Source organism: Perissodus microlepis, chromosome 17, assembly GCF_051167445.1.
Source record: "Perissodus microlepis isolate ML-2025 ecotype Zambia chromosome 17, ASM5116744v1, whole genome shotgun sequence".
NCBI classification, from domain to species: Eukaryota; Metazoa; Chordata; class Actinopteri; order Cichliformes; family Cichlidae; genus Perissodus; species Perissodus microlepis.
In genome coordinates, this window is record NC_140477.1 from 30689551 (window position 1) to 30711463 (window position 21913).

Below are 21913 nucleotides of genomic sequence, written 5' to 3' on the forward strand. Positions count from 1 at the left end.
TCTCTCATTTATTTCTCACATAAATTTGCTTCTGTAAGATTCCAAATAAATAAATACATAAATAAAATAAAGGGAAGTCTTTAATGTTTTAAATCTGTACCTCAAAGGGTTGATGATCATGACTTCTCAAGAAGACTAAAGAAGTTTATTATCATTCCGTATGGTGTTACCCAGCCTGAAACGAAATACTGTTCCTCACCAGCCTCTACAGTGCAATAAACAATACAGTTTAAAAAGAATAAATACAGTTTAAAAAGAGTAAGTTTAAAAAAGAGCAGCAAAAAAAGGCATAAATAGCATAAAATTCTAATGACCCTTTTTCAAATGAAACCTTTAATTTATCAAGATCTGATGTGTCATTTAAGGTTAAAAAAAGTGCCCAAATTGGTAGGCTTAAGCACATGAAATACCTCATAACGAGTTTCATTATCATCTGTGGCTCACAAGGTAGAGACGGTTGCCAAGTAATCAAAGGGTCAGTGGGTTGATACTAAGCTCCCCGGTCCATATGCCAAAGTGTGGCCGTAGGCAACTGAAAGTAGGGCTGAGCGATCAAACTATTAAGATCATTATTGTGAAACACATTTCTTCAATAGAAATATGGCTTCTGTGACCTTTATATTTCTATTAAGAGTTCATTGACAGACAACATGAAAGGCCAAATGATAATGACAACAGCACTACTAACTAATGATAGTAGTTAGTAATGATAACTTATGATATTTTTATTGATATTGACTGATATAAAACAATTACAGTGATAGACTTTTTTTTTTATCACCAAACCCTAGAAAGAGCTTAAAGGGGATGTGAGTGGTTTGTCAAAGGTAAATGTGGTTTGTTGTAAAACAGGCTTTGAGCACTAATTTGCTGAAGGAAAATGATATTTAAGTACCAGTCTAGTTCTCATTAATATGGATAATATCTGGACATAAAAGTCACGAACCCGTTTACTGGGCATTCTAGAAAAACTGAGAAAAACTATGAACACTACTTCAAAAGCTGTCAGTCTTTTATAGCTCAAAACTGACAGGAAACTACAGCAAGATGTAAACTGAGCCAGGACGTTGGTGTACAGTAATATACAATCTGAAGAATAACTTTATCCATAGTCCTGTCCACAATTCTCATCCACAATAGTTACCGCCATGGCTGCAAGGCTTTACAGAGGGAAGACCGGATGTTGCCAATGCTAGCTCAATAAAATGAAATACTTTGGGAATACTATGAACAAGAGAGCTCATCTTATGCACCAAAATCCTGAAATAGTGTTAGTCGAGCAAGCTTACATTACATTTATTCAACCGAAAAACCAACATTGGACACACTTGGTATCAAAAAGCTAACTCAGAGCACGCTAATGGATCAGTCAAATGATAAAAAGTAGGACATCTGTGCTGGCTGCCTGTTAATTGCCTTGACTTGCCTTGAAGCGACTGTTGTTGTGATTTGGCGCTATATAAATGAAATTGAATTGAATTGAACTTCTATCATTCTGCACCAGATTGCAATGTGCTGTGACTGATTGGTTGCAATCGCCTTCCGAACAACTTGTGATTGGAAGGCGATTGCACAGATCGCCTGAAAGGAGGCAACCTTTCTGCAAACAGTTGCAGTCTGACTTAACTGCAATCACTCTCACAGAAGGTTTTAAGAAGATTTTATTAATGAGTGCAGACAGATTGTTGCCAGCACTCTGCCATCAGTATGAATGAGTCTGTCAATGAGCACAATCCGAGGAAACTGGTTGCTAGCTGGTTGCTTTCTGGTAATATTCCTATAGAAAAGGCTTCAGAGCCCAAAAGTAACAGATATGAGATTTTCACCGATTTACTTAATAGATGACAATCCACAACATTTCTCTGAGACAGGGAGATTCCATCATTTTTCACTATTCAACATAATAAAGATGATCAGCTTATTAGTTACAAGAAAGTGGACTTCTCGTGTAAAGATCCAAAGTCAGACTTGAAAACAGCTTGTTGGAAAGTGCAAAGTGATATCTTGATCAACAGAAAGACAGCTGGCTGTTCTCAAACATTACCAGACCGACTTATTTGGTTTTTCATTTCAAGGCTTCGCTCGTCCAACTGTTCTTCAGTAGCCTATATGTGAAGCTCACAGAGGAAAGGCTTCACATGAGCCTCTCCTCTCCTTCTGTCATCTCTCACTGTCTCTCCCTCTTTTCCAGGCCACTCTTTTCTTTTTTTCCATCTCTTTTCTTCCAGAGTTGTGCTCAGTGGCCCAGTTCTTTCTGCCTGAGATGCCCCAGCGCATCTCCTCGCTCTATCTTCCTTTTTTTCCCCTTTCATTCTCTCGGTGTCTCAATGCTTTTCCTCAATCTGTCTCCAGGTTTAACTTTTTCTCTTGCTCCTCCTCCATCGCATCCTCTATCAAGAGACAAGCAGGGGAGCCATCTTAAAACCCAGGCACAGCACTTTTTGCTTCTTCTATACAGGAGCAGCTCGATCTAAAACCATTTTTGAATTCCAGAAGACAATTTAATGGGAAGGCAAACTTATCATCCTGTGTTTGAGAAGTAAAAAACCTCCTCCTGTCTTCATTAGGAAAAGAGGAAACCATCTGTGCTGTTTTTCAAAATTAAAGTTTGTCTTTTCACATAAACCCAATGCAGAACTTCACCACAGCACAAGCCAGTTTGTGCTGAATATGATCACATTTTCCCAAAGATTTTGGATTTGTTTTGTATTTCACAATGACCTGTTTAGCATGTAAAAGCTACACTCTTAACACATTAAAAGCACTGAGGTTACTTTGACTGTGTACAGTCTTAAATAAAGACTTTGCAGCTCATTATGGCTGACCTACATATGTTCTGTTAACAGGATAACAGGACAAGTAAAAAAAATTATTAAAACCTCTAAATAAAAGCACAAATATTTTTATTTTAAACTATAAACTTAGAAGACTACCCATTTAGTCTTTTTTTTACTGACCGGCCAGGAACAGAATCACCTGTTCTCAGCCCGGACCATTGAGCGATCGACTTTCCACACGTGCGATTGTAAGGCAGTCCATTTTAGCATGTGCAACTCGAGCAGAGTGGGAAATAGTCGTGCACACACTTCAATCCACACACACTGTTAGCATGGAACCTGTTCATTCTGAGTGAAGACACAAAGTTCACCAAGGTTAACCGTGGGGGCACCAACACGAAAACGTTTGTGACAATAATCCAGAGCTCAGAGCCAACCACAAGCCAGCAGCCTCAGTATGAGCAAAGGACCAAAGCAGTTATGGAGACAAGTGAAAAAGAGAAAAGGATCAGTGTCCCGTTATTTTAAGTTATAAACACAGTGGAAAATGATGCAAGTACCTGACAGTTGCTTTAATATAAATCTGATGCCTTTACTCATGTTTAGTAAATTAATATATGTCAGGTAAGGGTGACTTAGTTATGGTTACCACTTTCCAGCAGCGCTTTATTTTCAGCTGTTTCAGTGAGAGTAAATCCTGTGACTTAGTGCAGTTTGGGAGAAACCCCCCCCCCTCAGAAATCAGCCAATAAAGCTGAAATTGGTATATCTCTTGTAAGAGATGCTTCTTTTACCACTAATTAACTTCAACACACAAAGCCCTGATGATCCATTAGCCATTGGGTTTTGGGCATCAGAGGGTTTAACAAGTCAAAGCTGGTCAGCACTACATCAAAAATCGAGCCTGCAACTCTCTTTGTTACTTCAGCGCACATGTGATGGTCATTAGTTTGACTTTCTGCTTTTTTCTAACTGTGATAAATGGTTAAAGCACAAACTGACAAAAATAGCTGCTCTCACTCAACTTGTTTCAAATGTTCCTCGATCTTACATCATGTGGAAAAAAAGGACATGAAACATACACCACATACTTCTGGTGTGTGTGTGTATCTTTAGGATTGATAAGAAAAGTTAAACAAAATTATGAGCTGTTGATTTACTGTATAAGTTATGGACTTCTGGGCTGAAAACATGGACTCAGACTGCCAGTAAGAGTCTGTCTGTGTGTGTGTGTCTCCGTGTTATTTAGTTATTTATTAGAGGTCACCTTGCCATGCTGGTGTCCCAGCAACTCGTCCAATGCTCAGAGCCAGAAAGACAGAGACACACACACACACACACACACACACACACACACACACACACACACACACACACACACACACACACACACACACAGGCATATGGATGTCTATGATAACAGCGCCATGTCTTCAAAACTGTTGACCTAGAAGCTTGGAGCTATTCATAGATCATAGAACAGAGTGACACTTGTTACTCAAAGTTTCAGGGTAATTTGATTCTGCAGACTAAATAGGAACGCAAAATGCACCAGTTCAAGTAGAGTACAATCTGATCCAGTGATTTATTACAGGGGTTTACTTTTTTACGTTTTGGAGTACATAGTTTGACTTTTTCAGACCTCTAAAATATTCAAACAATCTGAGAAGGTCTATAAAACAGCAAGTTTGCAAACGTGTGCAAACTGGAACACAGTGCTGGCATGTCATCGTGTAAAAGGCGGTTACGGCATGTTACGACAACCAGCTGAACGCGTACACGTGTAGAGACTCAGAGAAAGAATCACCCACTTTAAACTCATATCTATAACCACTTGGGAAATAGAAGTCTAATATTCACTCTTCTTTTTGTTTGCCCTCTGGTCTCCACCAATGCCTAACAGAGTTATCTGACTGTTAAGCAGGTAACACGCACCACTTTATCGACCTGCTCAGGAGCACGCCGTGGGTTTATCAGAATCATTTTCTTTCTAATGCAGCTGCCTGGTGAGAATGGTAATGATGCTGAAAAGTAGTTGAGAGTGAACCAGAACAATAGAGTCACTGGCCCTAAAAATAAAGCAGTGAGCTGAGAGATGCTCAATAAAAAATTCCAACTATTCAACAGTGTTATTTTTCCTCGATTACATTGCTGAGCCCCATTGTGTGACGTGGTTTCCACTTTTGTCTCCCTGCTATGTGATGAATACAGATCCAACAGTCCTGACTGCAAGAGAACAGTTCACCTTCACCTGAAAAAGTCTCCATGAACACACTGTGAGACCTGCTGCTATCTGGAATAACCTCTCCATCTTTCTGTCATCCCTCCCTCTTTCTCGCTCTCTCTCACTCTGGCCGGGAGTCAATCTCTCTTTTTTACTGCCAGCTGATAGCTGTGCATGACTGTCTGGATCTCTATTCATGCGTTCACTCCATCTATCACCTGCTGCTGCCTCTGTCACTCCTCTATCCTCCCCTCATCTTGTTTTCCTCTCCTCTCTAGATGAAAACGAAATATAAGACGCCACGGCTTTTTTATCTGCGCGTTGGTATCTTCCAGCTTACATGCTTATTCTTTCAGCAACGAGATCTGCTTTACTATTTTCCTCAAGGTCACACTAATGCTGATGCACACTGTGACCTGCAGGGTTCAAACCTACGAGCGTCTCTTTCCCCCGAACCCTGCCCGCATTTGCAGGGTTTGCTCATCCTGCATGACAGCTTCCATTTGCATAAACACCCTTTAGTAAGTTTTATCCCTAAAGCTTTCCTTAACAGTCCATGGAAATTGCACATTGAGCTGTTGCTATGGTAACTGGGGACTCAATTGCCCAAAATTACCATAAAACACTAATTACAAAAACCATGGCTAAGAGCACCATTTTGACAAGCTTTATGCAACACTGCTGAGCTAGTCCCTCAGGTGGGGAAAATAAACTGGGAAAGGAAGTTATTTCAGTATGTTTGACATGTTCTAATTCTTTGAACGCGCTGCATCTGAGTGTAGGTGTGAAGTATGTCAGGTAAAAAGCTGTTGAGTGCTTCTAAGACTGTGGAAAATATAGAAACACCCACCGTAACGCCACCCAACTAGAGTAATCAAACTCTGCTGGCCACTGGAAACAATCCAGATTTAGGGCACTGGCACATTGACTCTGTGACTACATCCGTCTTATATTCAGTTTGTGTATCTGACAAATCTTTGCCACCACTTGATTCATTTCAACCAATCTCTCTTCTACGGGTGTAAAAGATTTATGCAATCCAATTTTATGCATACCTTAGTTTATGTAGTCAATATCAGCATGCTTTGGAGACATTCACAACTACTGAAATTGGAAAACATCCCATTGAATTTGTTTCACAAACTATCTACACGTTTAATCTGCCAAAAATACATCAAGGAAAACATTTCAGTGCTGCTTAAACTTCCTCGGAGACGGCTAAAACAACACAAACAGCATAAAATGACAAATCCAAACCTCTTTTATAATAACTCTGGTTCTGAATTTGCTGGTAAAGACACACAGACAGAAAGTGAAACAAAACACGGCCAAAATGTACCAATCAAAAAAGCACATCGATATATTCTGGAGCATTGTATTATTGCATTTGATGAATGGAAACAGTGACACGTTTCCTGGAGTGATCACCACAAACGCGCAGGTTCAGATAACTGCATTCTTCAACTGTGTGTGAATGTTTAATTTAAATAAAGCATTATAAAGTAGAAGTATAGAAATTACCAAACAGCTTTTCTAGTATATTTTATGCTGCCAGCTCCCTCAACATTCGCCAGTTATTGTACATAACAGTTAGCTTATGTCAAGGTGATATGGGATGTTGGCATACGCCAAAATATCCAGTGGGTAAAAACGCCTTGTTGACGATACAAGTCTGAGAGAAAAGAGCAGCCTGACAGGAAGTCAGCAGCATATCTGAACACAAAACAAAAAAGTGGGCCAGAACGATCCAGAACAGCACTCTGGCACCTTCACTCAATGATTCATTAAATCTGATAGGCAGGTTAATGCATGTTACTACTGAATGAGTTCATTTTTCATGTGCTGCAGCCTGGTATTGCCTCCAGAGACGGCATGCTTAGAAATAAGGAAAAATAATGCGACTTCCCAAAGCCTGCTTCCAGCTCCAAACACATCTCTTTTTCCTTCTCATTTCCTTCTCGCTACACAGATTAATGTTTTTTAAGCACCAGACAATTTTCAAATGCAGCTTTTCAAACAACTCACAAATATCATCAAACACACAAACTTTTTCTGTGCAGTTTGTCCCTGTATTACATAGTAACAAAAGCCCTCAATGCGAAACACTGAGAGGTGGTGAAAGCTGTAAGACAAAGAGGGCAGGAGCAGAAGAAATTTGACAAATTTTTGATTTTATATGTAATGTCCTGATTCATTTTAGTTTTCAAATGTGCTGCTGGATTAAGTTTTTTGTGAAACATCTAGCAAAACAAACTGAAGTGCACTACTTTTGTGTCTCTTAAACATAGCATGAATGTACCAGGCAGTTTAGTGCAGGCTACACTGCACGGTTTGTAGTATTGAGATAAAGTTTGCAGTGATGAACTAAGCTGGACTGGTTACATCTAGGTCGCATCAAGGGTAGCAGACACCAATTTATATTTGAGGTCCTGATTCGATTAACTCTCTAAATTCTACTGTTTATACCCTTAGAAATCATACATACAGCTGGTCAAACATCTGCTTATATTATGTTCACTTGGGTAAATCCACAAAGAGAAGTGATATCACAGTAGTAGTAGTATTGATGCTCACAAAAGAAATTATTCTGTGACTTATTTCTAAGGATTCATGCTCAAGGATCAAGGATTCAGTGCATGGATCTTCTCATGACTACTTCCAGCAGGGTAACATGCCATGTCACAAACCTAAAATCATCTCAAAAATTTACGCTTACGGTATTCAAAAGGACATGCAGCTAACCATGTCCATGTCACTATGAACTGAAAATCTCTGAGGAAAGTTTCAGGCACCTTCTTGAATCTACACCTCAAAGAATTAAGGCAGTCCTCAAGGCAAAAGAGAGTCTAACCCAGTAATAACAATCTGTACCTAATAAAGTGTCTGACTGAGGGTATGTAGTGCTTTAGCACAGCCTGTTGCACAGCAGAATAAATGCAGACACCTTCTCTGTCTGGACAGAAAGAGACAAGAGGAGAACAGTGAGAGCGGGAAGCAAGCTCTGTGAGAACACGCTGATGTTAAGCCCACGAGTCACGACACAAAGTTGCTGCAGAAAACGCTTTAACGCGGTGCCGCTGCTGTGGCGATGTGGGCATCACAAGGCAAATTCAGGCCAGACAGTCAAGGTCGAGGCGCTTCACTCCCACATCCGCGAGCCCATCAAACCTCACCGTCACGATTCGCAGAGCTCCGAAAGCACATTCGCACAAATAATACATCACTGTTGTAGAGCAGTGTTTCATAAATAAACTAAGGAGGAGTGAAGCGACACTTTTTGTTGCTGCAGTATTTTTTTTTTTTTACTTTAACTCGAAGCATTCACACTTAAGTTGTTTGTGGATAATAAAAGGAATGATACGTCACTGCCAGAAACACACTCTGTATTTGTTTGTCACCCCTCACCCTTTCATATATCTAATGCATCAGGATCCGAAGGCCGGCCGATTAAAGGAAGTAACCCGTCCACATATTTCTGCGCAAACATATAAAGTAATTGTAGGCACTTTTTATTCATGAAAAAGTTTCATTTCAAGTCATCATTTTTATGTTGCTTTGTAAATCTTGGCAGACACTGTGCAGATTTGGCTCAAATTTTACTCCTGAATTGATTACGTCTGCTGCTGGGTCGGTTGTTGTTTCCTGTGCAGTTTGGGGGGCAGTCAGCTGGATAGTTGGCATGTGGGAAATTTTGACTTTCCTGCAGTTTGAGCTGTTTTAATGTCTTATTTCCCATATGGTGCTCCTTATGGATGCTTTTGTGCTGTTTTCAAAGCCTGTCCTGTCACCATATGAGAGGCAGCAAGATTTCCCGTCACCATCTAAAATCTTTGCTCTGAATGTAATTAGAACGAAGAGTATGAAGTAATAAAGAGCTGAAATCCTGCTGAAATTGTTATAAAGCAAACCTATAGACCCCACAAGAAGTCTGGGACTTCCTGTGAGCCACATGTCCTAATGTAATCTGTGCTTTACAGAGATAAAGAGACAGTCAACATGAGGAGAGAGAGGATGAAGGAAGAAATCTATGTAGTGAACACGCAAGATTAGTTTTTACCCCTCAGCTGTAAAAGGCTGATGGGGTATTGTTGTCATACTGCCAGGTGGGCAGGTGGCGCGGACACAGATCGAGACGACCTAAGAGATGAATCTCAGTAACCTTGACATCAAGGTCAAATTTAGAGGTCAAGTTTTCTGTTTGGAGCACGACCGCCAAAAACGTTCACCAGCCACACTGCAACTGATCGGGGAACACGCATTTCTCTGTTTGCGATGGGTGGTTGCCAGATGGTGGCTAGGAGATCTCTACGCTTGTGTGACTGGGGCCTTGATAATAAGGACCGCATCGGCATCTTAACTAACCTTGGCAATGTTTGCATTTTAAAGGGCTGTAGCTGACCCTCAGTGTCACACGACAGCACGTTTACCTGGTAAATGTTTGCGGGGACACTTGTAAGTCACATAAGAAGGGGCAGGAAAGCTAATGCTAGCTGTTGCTCAGTGTGAGTGGCTCTTGTGTTGTGCAGCACATGATGACCAGCTTAGTGTGGCTCCTTGCTCTGCCCATGACACAGCCAAAGTAAGGTTTGATGAGAGTGACCACAAGTCATTTGTAGCTGTCATGCCAGAAACTCCAAAATGGCAACATTTGCCACTTTTTTCTCGAAGAACACAGGCCGAGTTGTTCACACAGCAGATCTGTACAGTGTTTCAGACAAAACTCAATTCTAATTGAACAATCAGTCCTTTGATCAACCGCTCAAGATCAATCGAGAATAAATGCCATCACTGCAGTTGTTTTAATAGTGAAAATGGTCAATGTGAAAGATTTTCTGAACAGGAAATCAAATGGTGACATGACGTGAAAATTCACAGTCAGCAGTTCCCTCTCTCTCTATCACACACAAACACTGATACACACACATGTGATTTATATAATCGCACGGATGGCTAAATTGCTGGTAAAGTGCAGTCTCCCCTCAGTCACGTGGAGTGGAGCAGTCTATTAACATTCTCCACATATCAGTGCTTACAGTGACTCTGAGGACATTGTTCAAATGTAAAGAATAATTGCTGTCAAACAAAACAACTGTACCACACTTCATCTGGGAGATGAGCTCATTAACGGGCAAAACTGTTAAATAATGAGTTTTTAAAATACAGCTTGCTAAGAGAAAATAAGGCAGTGATTTCTGCAATAATGATACTGCAGTAATTAATGTCAGGCATGCTTGTGTGTAATTTAAAAAAAAAAGAGGTGTTTTGCTCGTAATGTTTTCATGCAAAGCTAGAAAGAAATCTGGTCAGTGTGTTTACATAACTGTGATTTCAAAGTCCTTTCTGCTAGTGTATAAAGTGCATATCTAATCAATTGCAATGCAAACTGGAAAACTTGTACTTTTAATTCAGTACATTTATATTCCAAGTTTCTGAAGAGTTTGCGATTCAGAGTTATGATGCAAAAATATAATCAAGAAACAATTATCTGAGCTCCTGCTGAGTTTCTAAGTTTGCTCACTTGCAAAGAAACAAAGAATCTCTCACTTTTATGATAGCTTCATTTTAATAGATAGAGACAGAAAACCCAGAATAAAAACACATAACATAAAAGTTGTGAATTGATTTGCATATCATTGAGTGAAATAAGCATTTGATCCTCTAAAAGTCAGCCGCCATTCTTGCTCTCACAGACTGGCCTTGTGCCCATGGAGCACATAGATTACAATCAGTCAGTCAACCAATCAATCACTCAATCAATCAGTCAATCAGTTTCCATCCTCTGGACCACCATGGGCAAGACCAGAGAGCTGTCATCAAGGACAAGACTGTAGACGTGCACCAGGCTGGAATGGGCTACACAACCATCAGCAAGACGCTTGGGGAGAAGATGTTGGTGCGATTTTTCGGAAATGAAAGAAATAATAAACGACCATGTAAGATCACACCTCATGGGTACAATCATGAGAAAGGTGGTAGATCAGCCCAAAACTACATGGGATGAGGCTGTTAATGATCTGAAGGCCGTTGGGACAACAGTCACCAAGATCATTGATAACACACTACGTTGTAATGGGCAGAAACAGCACCAATCTTGCAGCACCAGCAATGTACCGCTACCTAAGGAGGCACATTTTAAGACCTGTCTTAAGTTTTCCATGTAAAGTGCTGTAGTCACATAAAACCATATTTGAGCTCTAGGAATAGGAAGTGTGCTGAGTATGATCCAAACAACACCAATCCCAACAGTCAAGCACGGAGGTGGAAACATTATGCTTTGGGACTGTTTCCTGTTTCCTAAGGGTAGCAAGATGACTTCACCACTTCACTGCACTGAGGGACCCATGGACAGGGTCATGTACTGTAAAATTCTAGATAGGAACTTCCTTCTCTCAGCCAGAACCCTAAAGATGAGTCATGGGGCCTTCGAGCATGACAGTGACCCAGAACATACCATTTATGTAATGTGTGTGTTTTTTTTTTTTAATAAAACTACCATAAAAATTAGAGACTGTTCATTTCTTTGTAAATGAGCAAACTGAGCAAGAGATCAAATAATTAGTTATAAAGTAACTAAAATACTCCCTACATTTACCAGCAGCAACATCAAAGTGTGATATTAATGTATAAAGAATTAATAGTAATAATAATCCAATATGTATATCAGTCTAACCTTAATATTGAGTTTTGATGATTTTAACTCGTAATACATCAATAGAGTAAACTATGGCATTGCTAGTATTCCTACAATCTAATCAGGCTACTTCATCCACCACTGCAGAAATAACCAACATTGTATTTTATTATCCTTCTGAGCTTGTGGCTGTAAAGTTTAGAACTCATCAATGAATATAAGGTGGAAAAACCTTCCTCCACAGTCTTAAAGGAAGTGGCATCAAGCTATGGGACCACTTCGGCATCTGATCCTTGTACGTATGATTTGTAATGTAAATCTGGCCAGAGAACTATACCATCAATTACAGTGAAACCAACATAATAAAAGTTGCTCTTGAACACATTTTGTATATTAAACTTCAGGGATTCCTTTTATTCTTTGATTGCCAACAAAGAAAATTAAACCTCTTGAGTACTGACGGCATTGCCAAATCCTTATTTCTGAGCGCTCCTCTCCAAAAACTCTTCTATTCCTCCAGTTCCTCTATTATCTTATATGCGAACGGCATTGAGTCGATCCAACATACACTGCTCTGCTATTCATGAATGCACCTAACCTGTAGCTTAAAATAGTCCCCAGAGAGTAGAATTTGCTAAAGACTGGTGTGAAATGGAACTGGTACTAGATCTAAAATGAAAAAGAAAAACGTCAGTTGCCATATAAACATGGAGAGGTGGTGGTTACAGAGAAATAGCTGTCCTATGGAAATGATAAAATGCCTAAGTGTGCCAAACCCAAGCGAACACCGAGACAAGCCATCTCTCAGTCTCTTCCTGTCTGATAGCCATGACAGCTGAGCTGAGACAGACAGAGCGGGACAGCAGACAGATGCTGTCGACTTAGAGAGATTACTCCATCGCCCGTCCATCCTCCTTCCTGCCCATTTGTCTGTCTGCACTCTGTTCTGCTGCTTTCTGAAACTTTCTCCAGAGACTTTTTCACAAATTGTTTTCCAATTACGCCGGAGTAATGCAGACAGTTAAAGATGCTACTACCTCTAATTACAAAATAATTGCAGTTATGGATTTTCCACCGTACCCGTGTCAGATTGTGTTCTGCTTTTATTTTCATCTTGGCTGCGCTTATTTTTGCTAAACAGAAACAGCCATCACTAAAAGATTGTAAATGTTGCGAGTCTGAAACAGATGAAAGGATTTTAAAGACTATGATAGAGGCCTTAGGGTCGCTCTCGGTCTGTTTCGTACTTAAATTCAAACAAAGTGGCATTCTAAAAGTCGCCCTGGCAGAGCTCTTGCCCCATTAAGAGGAGACTGGGTTGCCTATGGCAACACGTGGACAAACCAGCACAAGGTCAAAAAGACCTGCCTCATCCCTCAATCTCTTGGGAGGTACCCACACAATACACTGTCCTCTCCAGCAATTACTACATCACTTGAGACTTGGCACATGTTTTGGAAGAGTTAAAAATGTCATCCTTACCATAAGTAGTACTCACTTTTCATATAATCTAAAATAGATTAGCTGACAGCTAAGATGCAAAGTGCTTTCTATGCACTCTATTAAAACCAGGACCCAACCGACAAACCAATACTCGCTCATTCACCCAACCTGCTTCCACCATCTTCAACTATTCCTCCCTAATTTAGTCTCTTGTACTCCGGTGGATGACCTACCAGCTGTTTTCGAATAAATTTGGACTTTTTAACAAAACAAGAAAAAGTTTGTGATTTTATATTTTTCAGTGACCTAATTTGTCAGACCTAGTACTGAGAGACTGAACAGCAGACTGGGAGTTAGAATAAGCCAGCTACAATTAATTTAAGGTAATGATGTATGACCAGAGCGAGATACTGGAGGTCAAAAAAGGAAGCGACTCAAAGGATCCCAAATAGAAATCTACAACAGAATTCTGAAATGCAAAAGAAGGCAGCTGTCCTGCTGCTGCGCCCCCCGAAGAGGCAATTAAACAGGAAACATCGTAGCCGTTAATTCAGTCAGGCTGACATTTCCTGTATTCATAAGGTGAAATAGTATGCCGTTTCTTAAGTGCCCCTCATGGGAGGAGCAGAACTGGTACTGTCATGAAACGAGTGAGACACAGGGAGATCCACACAGCATGAGGGACGACGCGACACAGACTCAGAGAAACACAGGGTTTAAATACACTGGGAAGTAACGAGGGGAATGAGACACAGAAGGAGGGCACAGCTGGGAGAAATCAGGACTGACGAGACAAGCAAAGCAGGACGCATTCACATAAGACACGGACCTTCAAAGTAAAACAGAGACGCGAACTTAACACGGTGGAGACAGCAACTAAGAAACACAGAGACATAGACCATAAGGCAGAGGACTCTAAGAACCGAAAGACACAGAGGGAAACTCAAACATGCAGACACAGACATACACAGAACAGAGGGGACACAGAGAAACATGAAGGGCAAGGGATCGAAACTAGAAACCATAGAATAACTCACACAAGTACAATAATACAAAAAATCACAAAGAACTAAACATGCTGGGTCATGGGACCCAGGACCCTGACAGGTACTGGACCAAACAAAGCCACGATGTTATAAATTGTGTGCATTCATAGCAGAAGGATTTGAACCATTCCTCTTCTTTTTCTGGCACTTTTTTAAAAGCACTTTTTAAATCACATTTGACTGGTGATTTTACACCAGTTTTGTATCCGTGTGACTGTGGAAATGAATGTTGATGCTCTCATCTGAGCTACACATCCAATTTAGCAAAAATAAAACCCAGTTTATCAGCCATGCTACTGCTGTTTTATCAGCAAAGGAAGTTCACGAGCTCTGCAGATCTTTGTAAAGGAGATCATCTCCTGCTTTCTAATGTGGAAAGCATGAGAGGCTCTGCAAAGTGTTTGGGTTGCAATTCTGTGCTGGTGCTTAATGAGCGTTAACTTTAACATATTTTCCAGTGACCAAACACTATATACTATACAGACCACTTGTGTTTAGTTAAGACCAAGAAAATTAGTCCAAAGATGACTACAGATTCTCAGCTTTAAGTACCGCTAGTTACACTGCTGCCAATAAGGATTTTAACATTTTCCATTACAGGTTACTGATGGATTTTTCCTCAGTTTAAAATTGTATTTTTACACCAAGTTGTAGATTCACATAAAATCTTGTCATCTCTCTAGCTTCTAAAGGTGTGGAAATTTGAGGAACTCGTAAAAAAAGCTGTTTTACTATGAAGGCATCTCCCATCATCCCATCAACATGGAGTAAAGTAAAACTACACACACACAAACACAGGTACACACACAAACACAGCAGGTTGTACAGAGTGACATACTGGTCAAGTGTGAAAGACTTCCACACTTCCATTATCCACGCTTACACACACTGTGCGTACTGTAACGTGTGAATCAGCTTGCTGCCAGCCTGCCAGGTTGTTTAGCAACTGCACGGTTACCTATGGTGGGGGTTTTTTACCTGTTCATTTCCACTCAATACCCCACTACCATTGTGTCCTCATCTAAAAAGCCGTTCCTTGTTTTTGTAGCACTGTGCTGTGGCACCTGTGTGCCTGCACCACTCCACCACTGTCCTAGTTTCCGCACCGCTGAAAAGATCCATTATCTCAGAACAGACTTCTTGGCCTGACTTCCTCTTTGTCAATGACAGGTCATCTTCTTTAGTGTTCTTGTAGCTGTCACATTAGATCAGGGGAGACTATGGTTGTGACAAAGAAATACCAGAAGCTCCTCGACCTGCCCTGTCAGTGTTTCCAAAAAAAGATGCTTCCTGGTGCACCGCAGCTGTGGATCTTAAAGTGAAGCCCGAGGACACGTATGACACTGCTACAACAGGCATTCTGCAGTTTGGAATATTATTTCAGCAGCCACGGAGGCTTAATAATAAGGACGATTACAGCAGGGATCTGGTTGTGCTTCCTGTAACATGCTTGCGCAGCACAGCAGAAATAACACAGTGCGTGTCTGATTTCTTGTGTATTACTTAGTTTGAAACACTGGATACTTTCTACCAATGAATTTGCCAAACTAGCAACTCACCGTGAAGACACAGCTTGACTCTGCCCAATTCAAACTCTGTCCCTGGCCTGTTGCAACAGCTGAGTTAGAGTAGCTCTGCTCTGTAGCTCTGACATGTATAAAACAACTTATATGGCAGTGTACCTGTGATAAGTACAAGACAATGTATTGATAACTCACCTCATATTAGATGACATGACCAGTTATTTGGTCTATAGTCTGAAATTTATTGTAAAAAATGTACAAGTTTCCTTTGCAAATGTCTTGTTTTATCTACACAACAGTCAAAATCCAAAGACATTCAATTTCCAGTGACATTAAAAAAATAAATTGTTGCATTTAAGAAGCTTGGACCAGGATAAATATTTTCAAGGAATTGTTTTGGTCAATTCTTTAGTGTTCAATTTAAAAAAAAAATACTAATGAAGAGGAACTCCAGTGGGAAAAAAAATACTAATGTTAACAGCAAATGTAATGTCCCTGTTATACTGTGAAGGAGCCACAATCTCTAACTCGAGCCAAATTATTATGTCACCCTCAAGAGAACAATGTGAATGATGCAACCATGGCAACACTGCCACGGAGACTAGAGAAGGGACAGAACGGATGCTCCCTGAACAAATCTGTACTCACATTTTAAAAAAAAACTGAAATCACATTAAACCAGAGAAATGAACAACAAGACTGAGATAAATTTATCCTCTGTGAGACCAGTTTGGAACGGACTCATACAGCATGTGAACCTACAGTACAGTACGTGCCGTGACGAAGAGGATAATGTTTCTGTCTCTTCCTCCTCCCTCCCCCTTCTACTCTACTCCTCGCTCTGCTCCTCTGAGCTCCTCTAAAATCCTGCAAGGGTTTCCTAGTATAAGCTAATATGGTTTTAAGAAGCACAGAAAAAAATGGTCTCGTTTGTCTTTTAGGCTTACACATGGCTGCTTAAGCCACATGCCATCCAAAAATCTTACATGAACACTTACATGAAAAAAAGATAAAAATGTTTTCTGACACTTGTTAAAACATTCAATTTCTTGACCAGGGTTGACTTTAGTTGCCTAGTTTTAGACTCTGGTTTTCTCTTGATTAAATTTACCCAAACCTTGTTGTCAGCACTTTTAGGTAGGAAATATTTTCCTTCAAACAAACTACACCTGTCAAACATAGGAAGTGCAAGTACTCCACTAGCTCAGCCAAAGGGGATGCTATTAATGTCTCCAACATGCTACACCGTCACGGGCATACTCTCGTCATGGACACATGGATGGTTCCTTCTGCAGGGTGAAATGTTGGCGAGTGTCATTATTAAGTAACCAGGTAAAGCTTTTTGGGAAGAGATATTGTTGCTGTGCTTTCAAAATGTATTTACTTATCTTTGAAGCTTTGATCAACACAATGAAAGTGTTATGTCATGCTCCAATAAATGAAAGTTAAGCAACTTCCACCATCTTGGCACACTGAAAACAAACTTAATGAGCGGCGACTCTTACTGTGAAGTCTTTCTGACTCTGACGAAAAATGAACTTTATTTATTATTTACTATAACACAAAACAAGTCACTGAGCCCTTAAACTTATCACAAAAGTATTTACTGAGGTCAGATGCAAGGGCTGACTTGCCACACACTTCTATAGGACCCAAAGGCTTTTTGCAATCACAGCTGTCAGTCGCTGGTAGCATTTAAAAAGAGCGCTGGTGTAAGTCTCGTCTAAGCTGACTTCACTTTTCCGACCCAGAATGTATCTTGTATACTGCCTATAGGTATCAAGCAAATTATCTGCTAGAGCCTGACCGATTTAGGATTTTTAAGGCCAATAGTGATACAGTCTGATATTTGGTGATTTAAAACTATGGTGTTTAAGTATATGTTTTGTTTTGGACACACGAACCATAGGCATTTCCCTGACATTTGTTATATGGAGTTCTTTATTTACTTGTTTACACTCGGTCCGACTGTTCGGATCAGCTGGTTGTCCTGTTTGTGGCATTCCAAATACATGTTGCCAACAGGGAAGTTCTAGAGTGCCCTTTTTTCACTTTTTGACTGTTATTACTTCATACACATAGATTAGCAAATAGTTCGTCAGATGGTATCAACCTGCCAATAAATCAATTGGGCTCCATCAGCCCAGACATAACTCAGAAGGGTAGCCAGTTGTATCTAACAAAGCCTGTCTGAGCTTCAGGAAGTTGGCTATCAGGTAAAGCTACGGCTGACATAAGCAGGGCATTAGATACATGGTGGTATTGCTTTGTTTTTAGAAGACGTTTTATCTTCTAGCTAATATTAGCTAATGCTAGCATCACTGCTAACACAGATGAACTGCAAACTACCTTACAAAGCAAAATAAAGTCTTAAGTGGATAACAGTGGATTTGTGCTGTGTAGTTAAGTTACAGCTCGATAGATGAATGTATCTTGCTTGCTAATCTTAGCACTAGAAAAATTATATCTCATCTCAATGGCTAGCTTGGCAAATATCCTTCACCACCCAATGTAAATTATATTACAATGATACTGTTAGATTTATATCAAACAGTATTGCTTTAGCCACCTGTAAATCATTTAATGGAACAAAGTAAAAATGTACAACAAAAATTTCCTTTCAACAATACTAGCAAACATGTGTGCTCAGCCAGCTAGCCATAACATGATTGTTTATGAAATTACCTTAATAAATATATTATGAACATAGTTCGAGGTTAATCTTGCTAATTAAGCTCTGATAATTATTGCAATGCTATTATAGACCATCGACCCATCAATCCAACCATCCATGGATAGCAGTACGGCTTTTACATTTAACCACTGCCTTGACATATTTTTCATATTTTGGCAACCACATGACCATTTTCTCTGTTTCAAACTAGCCTCTCCATGCTTTTCAGTGGTATCACTACATCTGAAAACACCAGAATATCGCAATCAGAGCATTACAGTCTTCATCATCATCATCCTTCATGATATTACAATTCATCCTCATCATTGTAGCACACACTGCAGATGTACTGGTATCTCTGTCCCCCTTCCCTCACTGGGTCTCTCTCCCATGGCCCATCACCATGACGATGGGAGCCGGTTCCATGGATACAGTCACTAGGCAACCAGCAGCATCAGCAGCAGCAGCAGCAGCAGCAAGGAACAGCAGTGTCCTGTCAGAGCTAAAGTGGAGCAGCAGTAGAACACTGAGCCACTCATCCTTCTTTATCTGTATGCAAGTTTTCTCTTTGAAGAGGAAATGTTAATGCATTTATCATTTCTTAGATCTGAAGCCTCGGTACTAGGCATGCTTAATTTAGACTGACAAAATGAGTACATCTATAGATGGGTTTAAATGTAAGTAATACGGAAAACTGATGATGACAAGATTGCAGTTACCTGAATATTATTTATTTCACCATCACTAAGTGCTCGTATGTAAAAACCTTCTTCTGTCTTTAGTATTTCTCATAAACGGGAACCACCAAATGCCAAAGACAAGGGATTAAGTACCAACCATAAAGTATATTAATAAATAATTAGGGTTTTCAGTATAAATGAGATGGCTATTTATTTCGACAACTGACAGATTATTCATTTGCTCAGCTGTAACAGACAGGCATAAAAACACAGATTTGCCCAAGCAATAGTCTAAAAACCAAAAAGCTGTTTCAATAAGATGATGAAAAACAGCAAATTCTCACACTGAGAAGGTGGAATTGGATAATGTTTGGCCATTTTAATTGAAATATTACTCTATAGAAAACAAGCAATAATCAAAAGATCCACTTATTAAGTTGCTGACTATTGACCATCTTGCATTGGTATCACACTGTGCATTCTTAAAATAATCATTACCCATGGGTCAAACTGCAACCATCTTTGAACTTGATTTTCATGACTGCTGCTTACTCGTAAACTATCACGACGGCATCTTGTAGGGTTATGACACCAATTCTTGAAAAACCCTGTCCACAGATAGGCACATAAACACCTGCAGAAGTACTCAAAATGGTAGTTCCTGCTATGGTAGATGTAGCCAGGACCATATTTTTGTGCACTACAGATACAGACTCACAAGGTGAAACAATATTGACCAAGCTGTGGCAGCTGCTAAATACTGGACTAATCCAGCTGTTGCTAACAGCTGGCAGATCATCATTCAAAGGAGAAAACAAATTCCACAAAGAGGGAAACAGTGAAAACTACTCCAAGTGTTCTGTTATCTATTCATGAGATAATTTAGGAAATGTGTGAGCAGCAATGTGCACTTAAAGCAAAGATTCAAATGCAAGAAGGGGTTATACATGTGATTACCAGAGATTCATCAATGTGTGAGTTTTATTATAACAGATCAACTGCTGTGAACTACTTCATGAAGTGTTTGCAAGGTAAGTTTTTTATTATTATTTGAAAAAAATATCAGTTTTACAACCATCTGTCAGTAACTGAGTCCTGTGAATCGTTCCCTTGAAAATTATTGATCAGTCCAGTGGTTTGTGTTCGAAAGTCTCAGTGAACGTTTGGTTTGAAAAGTAATCTTCAACATACAGGCGTTAAATACAATCCATGGCTATAAGGTACTTGATTAGATTCCATTACTGGTACACATTTGTACCTGACAACCTCTCAAAAATCCCTTTATAGTCCCTAAAAAATCTACATGGTATTCTATATCTCATGTATCCTGAAGATGTGGCAGATCACTCTCCATGTCTGGAGAATTACACATGCAGCATGTAAGCTGTTGTGATCAGTGTGCCCAAAGAAAGAAACCAGCGCTGAACACATAATAGTTTTTTTTTGCAAAATGACACCAAAATGAGCAGCGACTTCAAAGCCCTGTCGAAAAAGAGTGTATAAATAGAACCGTCTTAGGAGCAACAAAGACAGAGGAGCTTTAAAATATGTTGCAGTTGAGATTGGAATTAAATATTCTCTTTGATTTTAAAAAGGAAAAAAGGCTCTTTTTGTTGGTTTACAGCCCTGTAAGTCACATACATACACACACAGAAGAGACATGGACAACAAATTAGAGCTTGTATCTGTAAAAATTATGATCCAGTTAATAAAAAGCCATAACCTTCTACAGGTGCATAACTGCAGCCATAAACCATTTAGGCAGATGGTTAATAAGCCTTTGTCATTACAGGCTCATAACAAGCATGACAAACCGATACAGCTAAATAATGGTGCAGATAGTCTAATAAGCACAGCATACCTCAAGGTGGTGGATTTAACAGGTGTGAATGTGGTGCATTATATGAAAGCATGACGTTATAATGGCAACAGGGCTGGGGGCTACATGTCAAGACAAGAGGGTATGTGACACTGCATCATATATTATCCCCCCACACACCCCACCTCTCCCTGATCCTGCAGTCATGGTTGTTTCATTAGCTCATCTCGGAGCTTCAAAGGCCCTGGGTGGGGGGTGTCTATGAAAGGATGAAGGGGCTTAATTTGTGCGTACATTTAAGCGCCAAATTATTAAATACGGTGTACAGTGCCAATGGTCAGATGCTCAGTAGCAAAGCTCACCAAATTCTGAAAAATGCCATTCAAGTTGTCACGTGATGTCAGCCCAAGAAAAATGTATGGCCATGACAAAACATGAGGGAAAACCATCAAATGTCCCTCCTGTGGACATTTACAGGATATTTTAATATTTATTTAAGTTATTTTTTTTTTCTGTTTTTTATCCAGTAAAATCAGACTTCAGCTGCAGTCTTTGCTAACCCCAGATTAATGTGGTTATTCATTAAGGGAACTCCATCATTAGCACAGACTTAACATGAAATGGGCTACGGCAGCAGGTATGTGTCTGTCACTGTCGCCTTACGTTGTAAAGTAGAGTAGTTATCCATCTGGCAAGCTGCTGGTGACGGATCCGGTTAAGAAAGAAAAAATCACTCAGCTCGCCCCTTTGGAAACCGCAGCACCGGACGGGATCAGTCTACCGGGACAAACCGAACCGGTGTGAAACCAGGACAGGTACCCGCGCTATCAGCCGCATCTTTAGTGCCCCCGAAGCCAGAAGACGGAGGAGATGAGCGCATCAACCGGGGCAGTGTGATTCATCTCAGGGTCAGTTTTAAATCCAACACGCGCGCAGACTACACACTGCTTTCAGTCACATCCCCTTCGGTCCATTTATAAAATAAGAAGCAGGCGCGCAATGTCACAACACCGATTCCGTGACCAACGGAGGGGAGCGGCGTGCTTCTCCTTCTTCTTCTCCGGTACCGTAAAGCACGCTGCAGGAAAAAAACACA

At 40.2% G+C, this 21913-nt stretch overlaps 1 protein-coding gene across 14 annotated transcripts in view; it reads right to left on the reverse strand.

The window, feature by feature from the left end:
* The window catches only part of lrrc7 (leucine rich repeat containing 7), a 133135-nt gene that overhangs the window by 60170 nt on the left and 51052 nt on the right, over nucleotides 1–21913 (reverse strand). For 6 of the 14 annotated variants that reach the window (XM_084910719.1, XM_084910718.1, XM_084910713.1 and 3 more), the window contains exon 1: nucleotides 21481–21878. The exons of 1 other annotated variant lie outside the window; for it this stretch is intronic. In XM_084910719.1, the coding sequence (XP_084766845.1) occupies nucleotides 21481–21505 (25 nt within the window). In that variant the 5' untranslated portion in view covers nucleotides 21506–21878. Of the gene's footprint in view, nucleotides 1–21480; nucleotides 21880–21913 lie in introns of those variants that run through there. 7 more of the 14 variants (XM_084910709.1, XM_084910712.1, XM_084910708.1 and 4 more) reach the window with 3 other exon arrangements.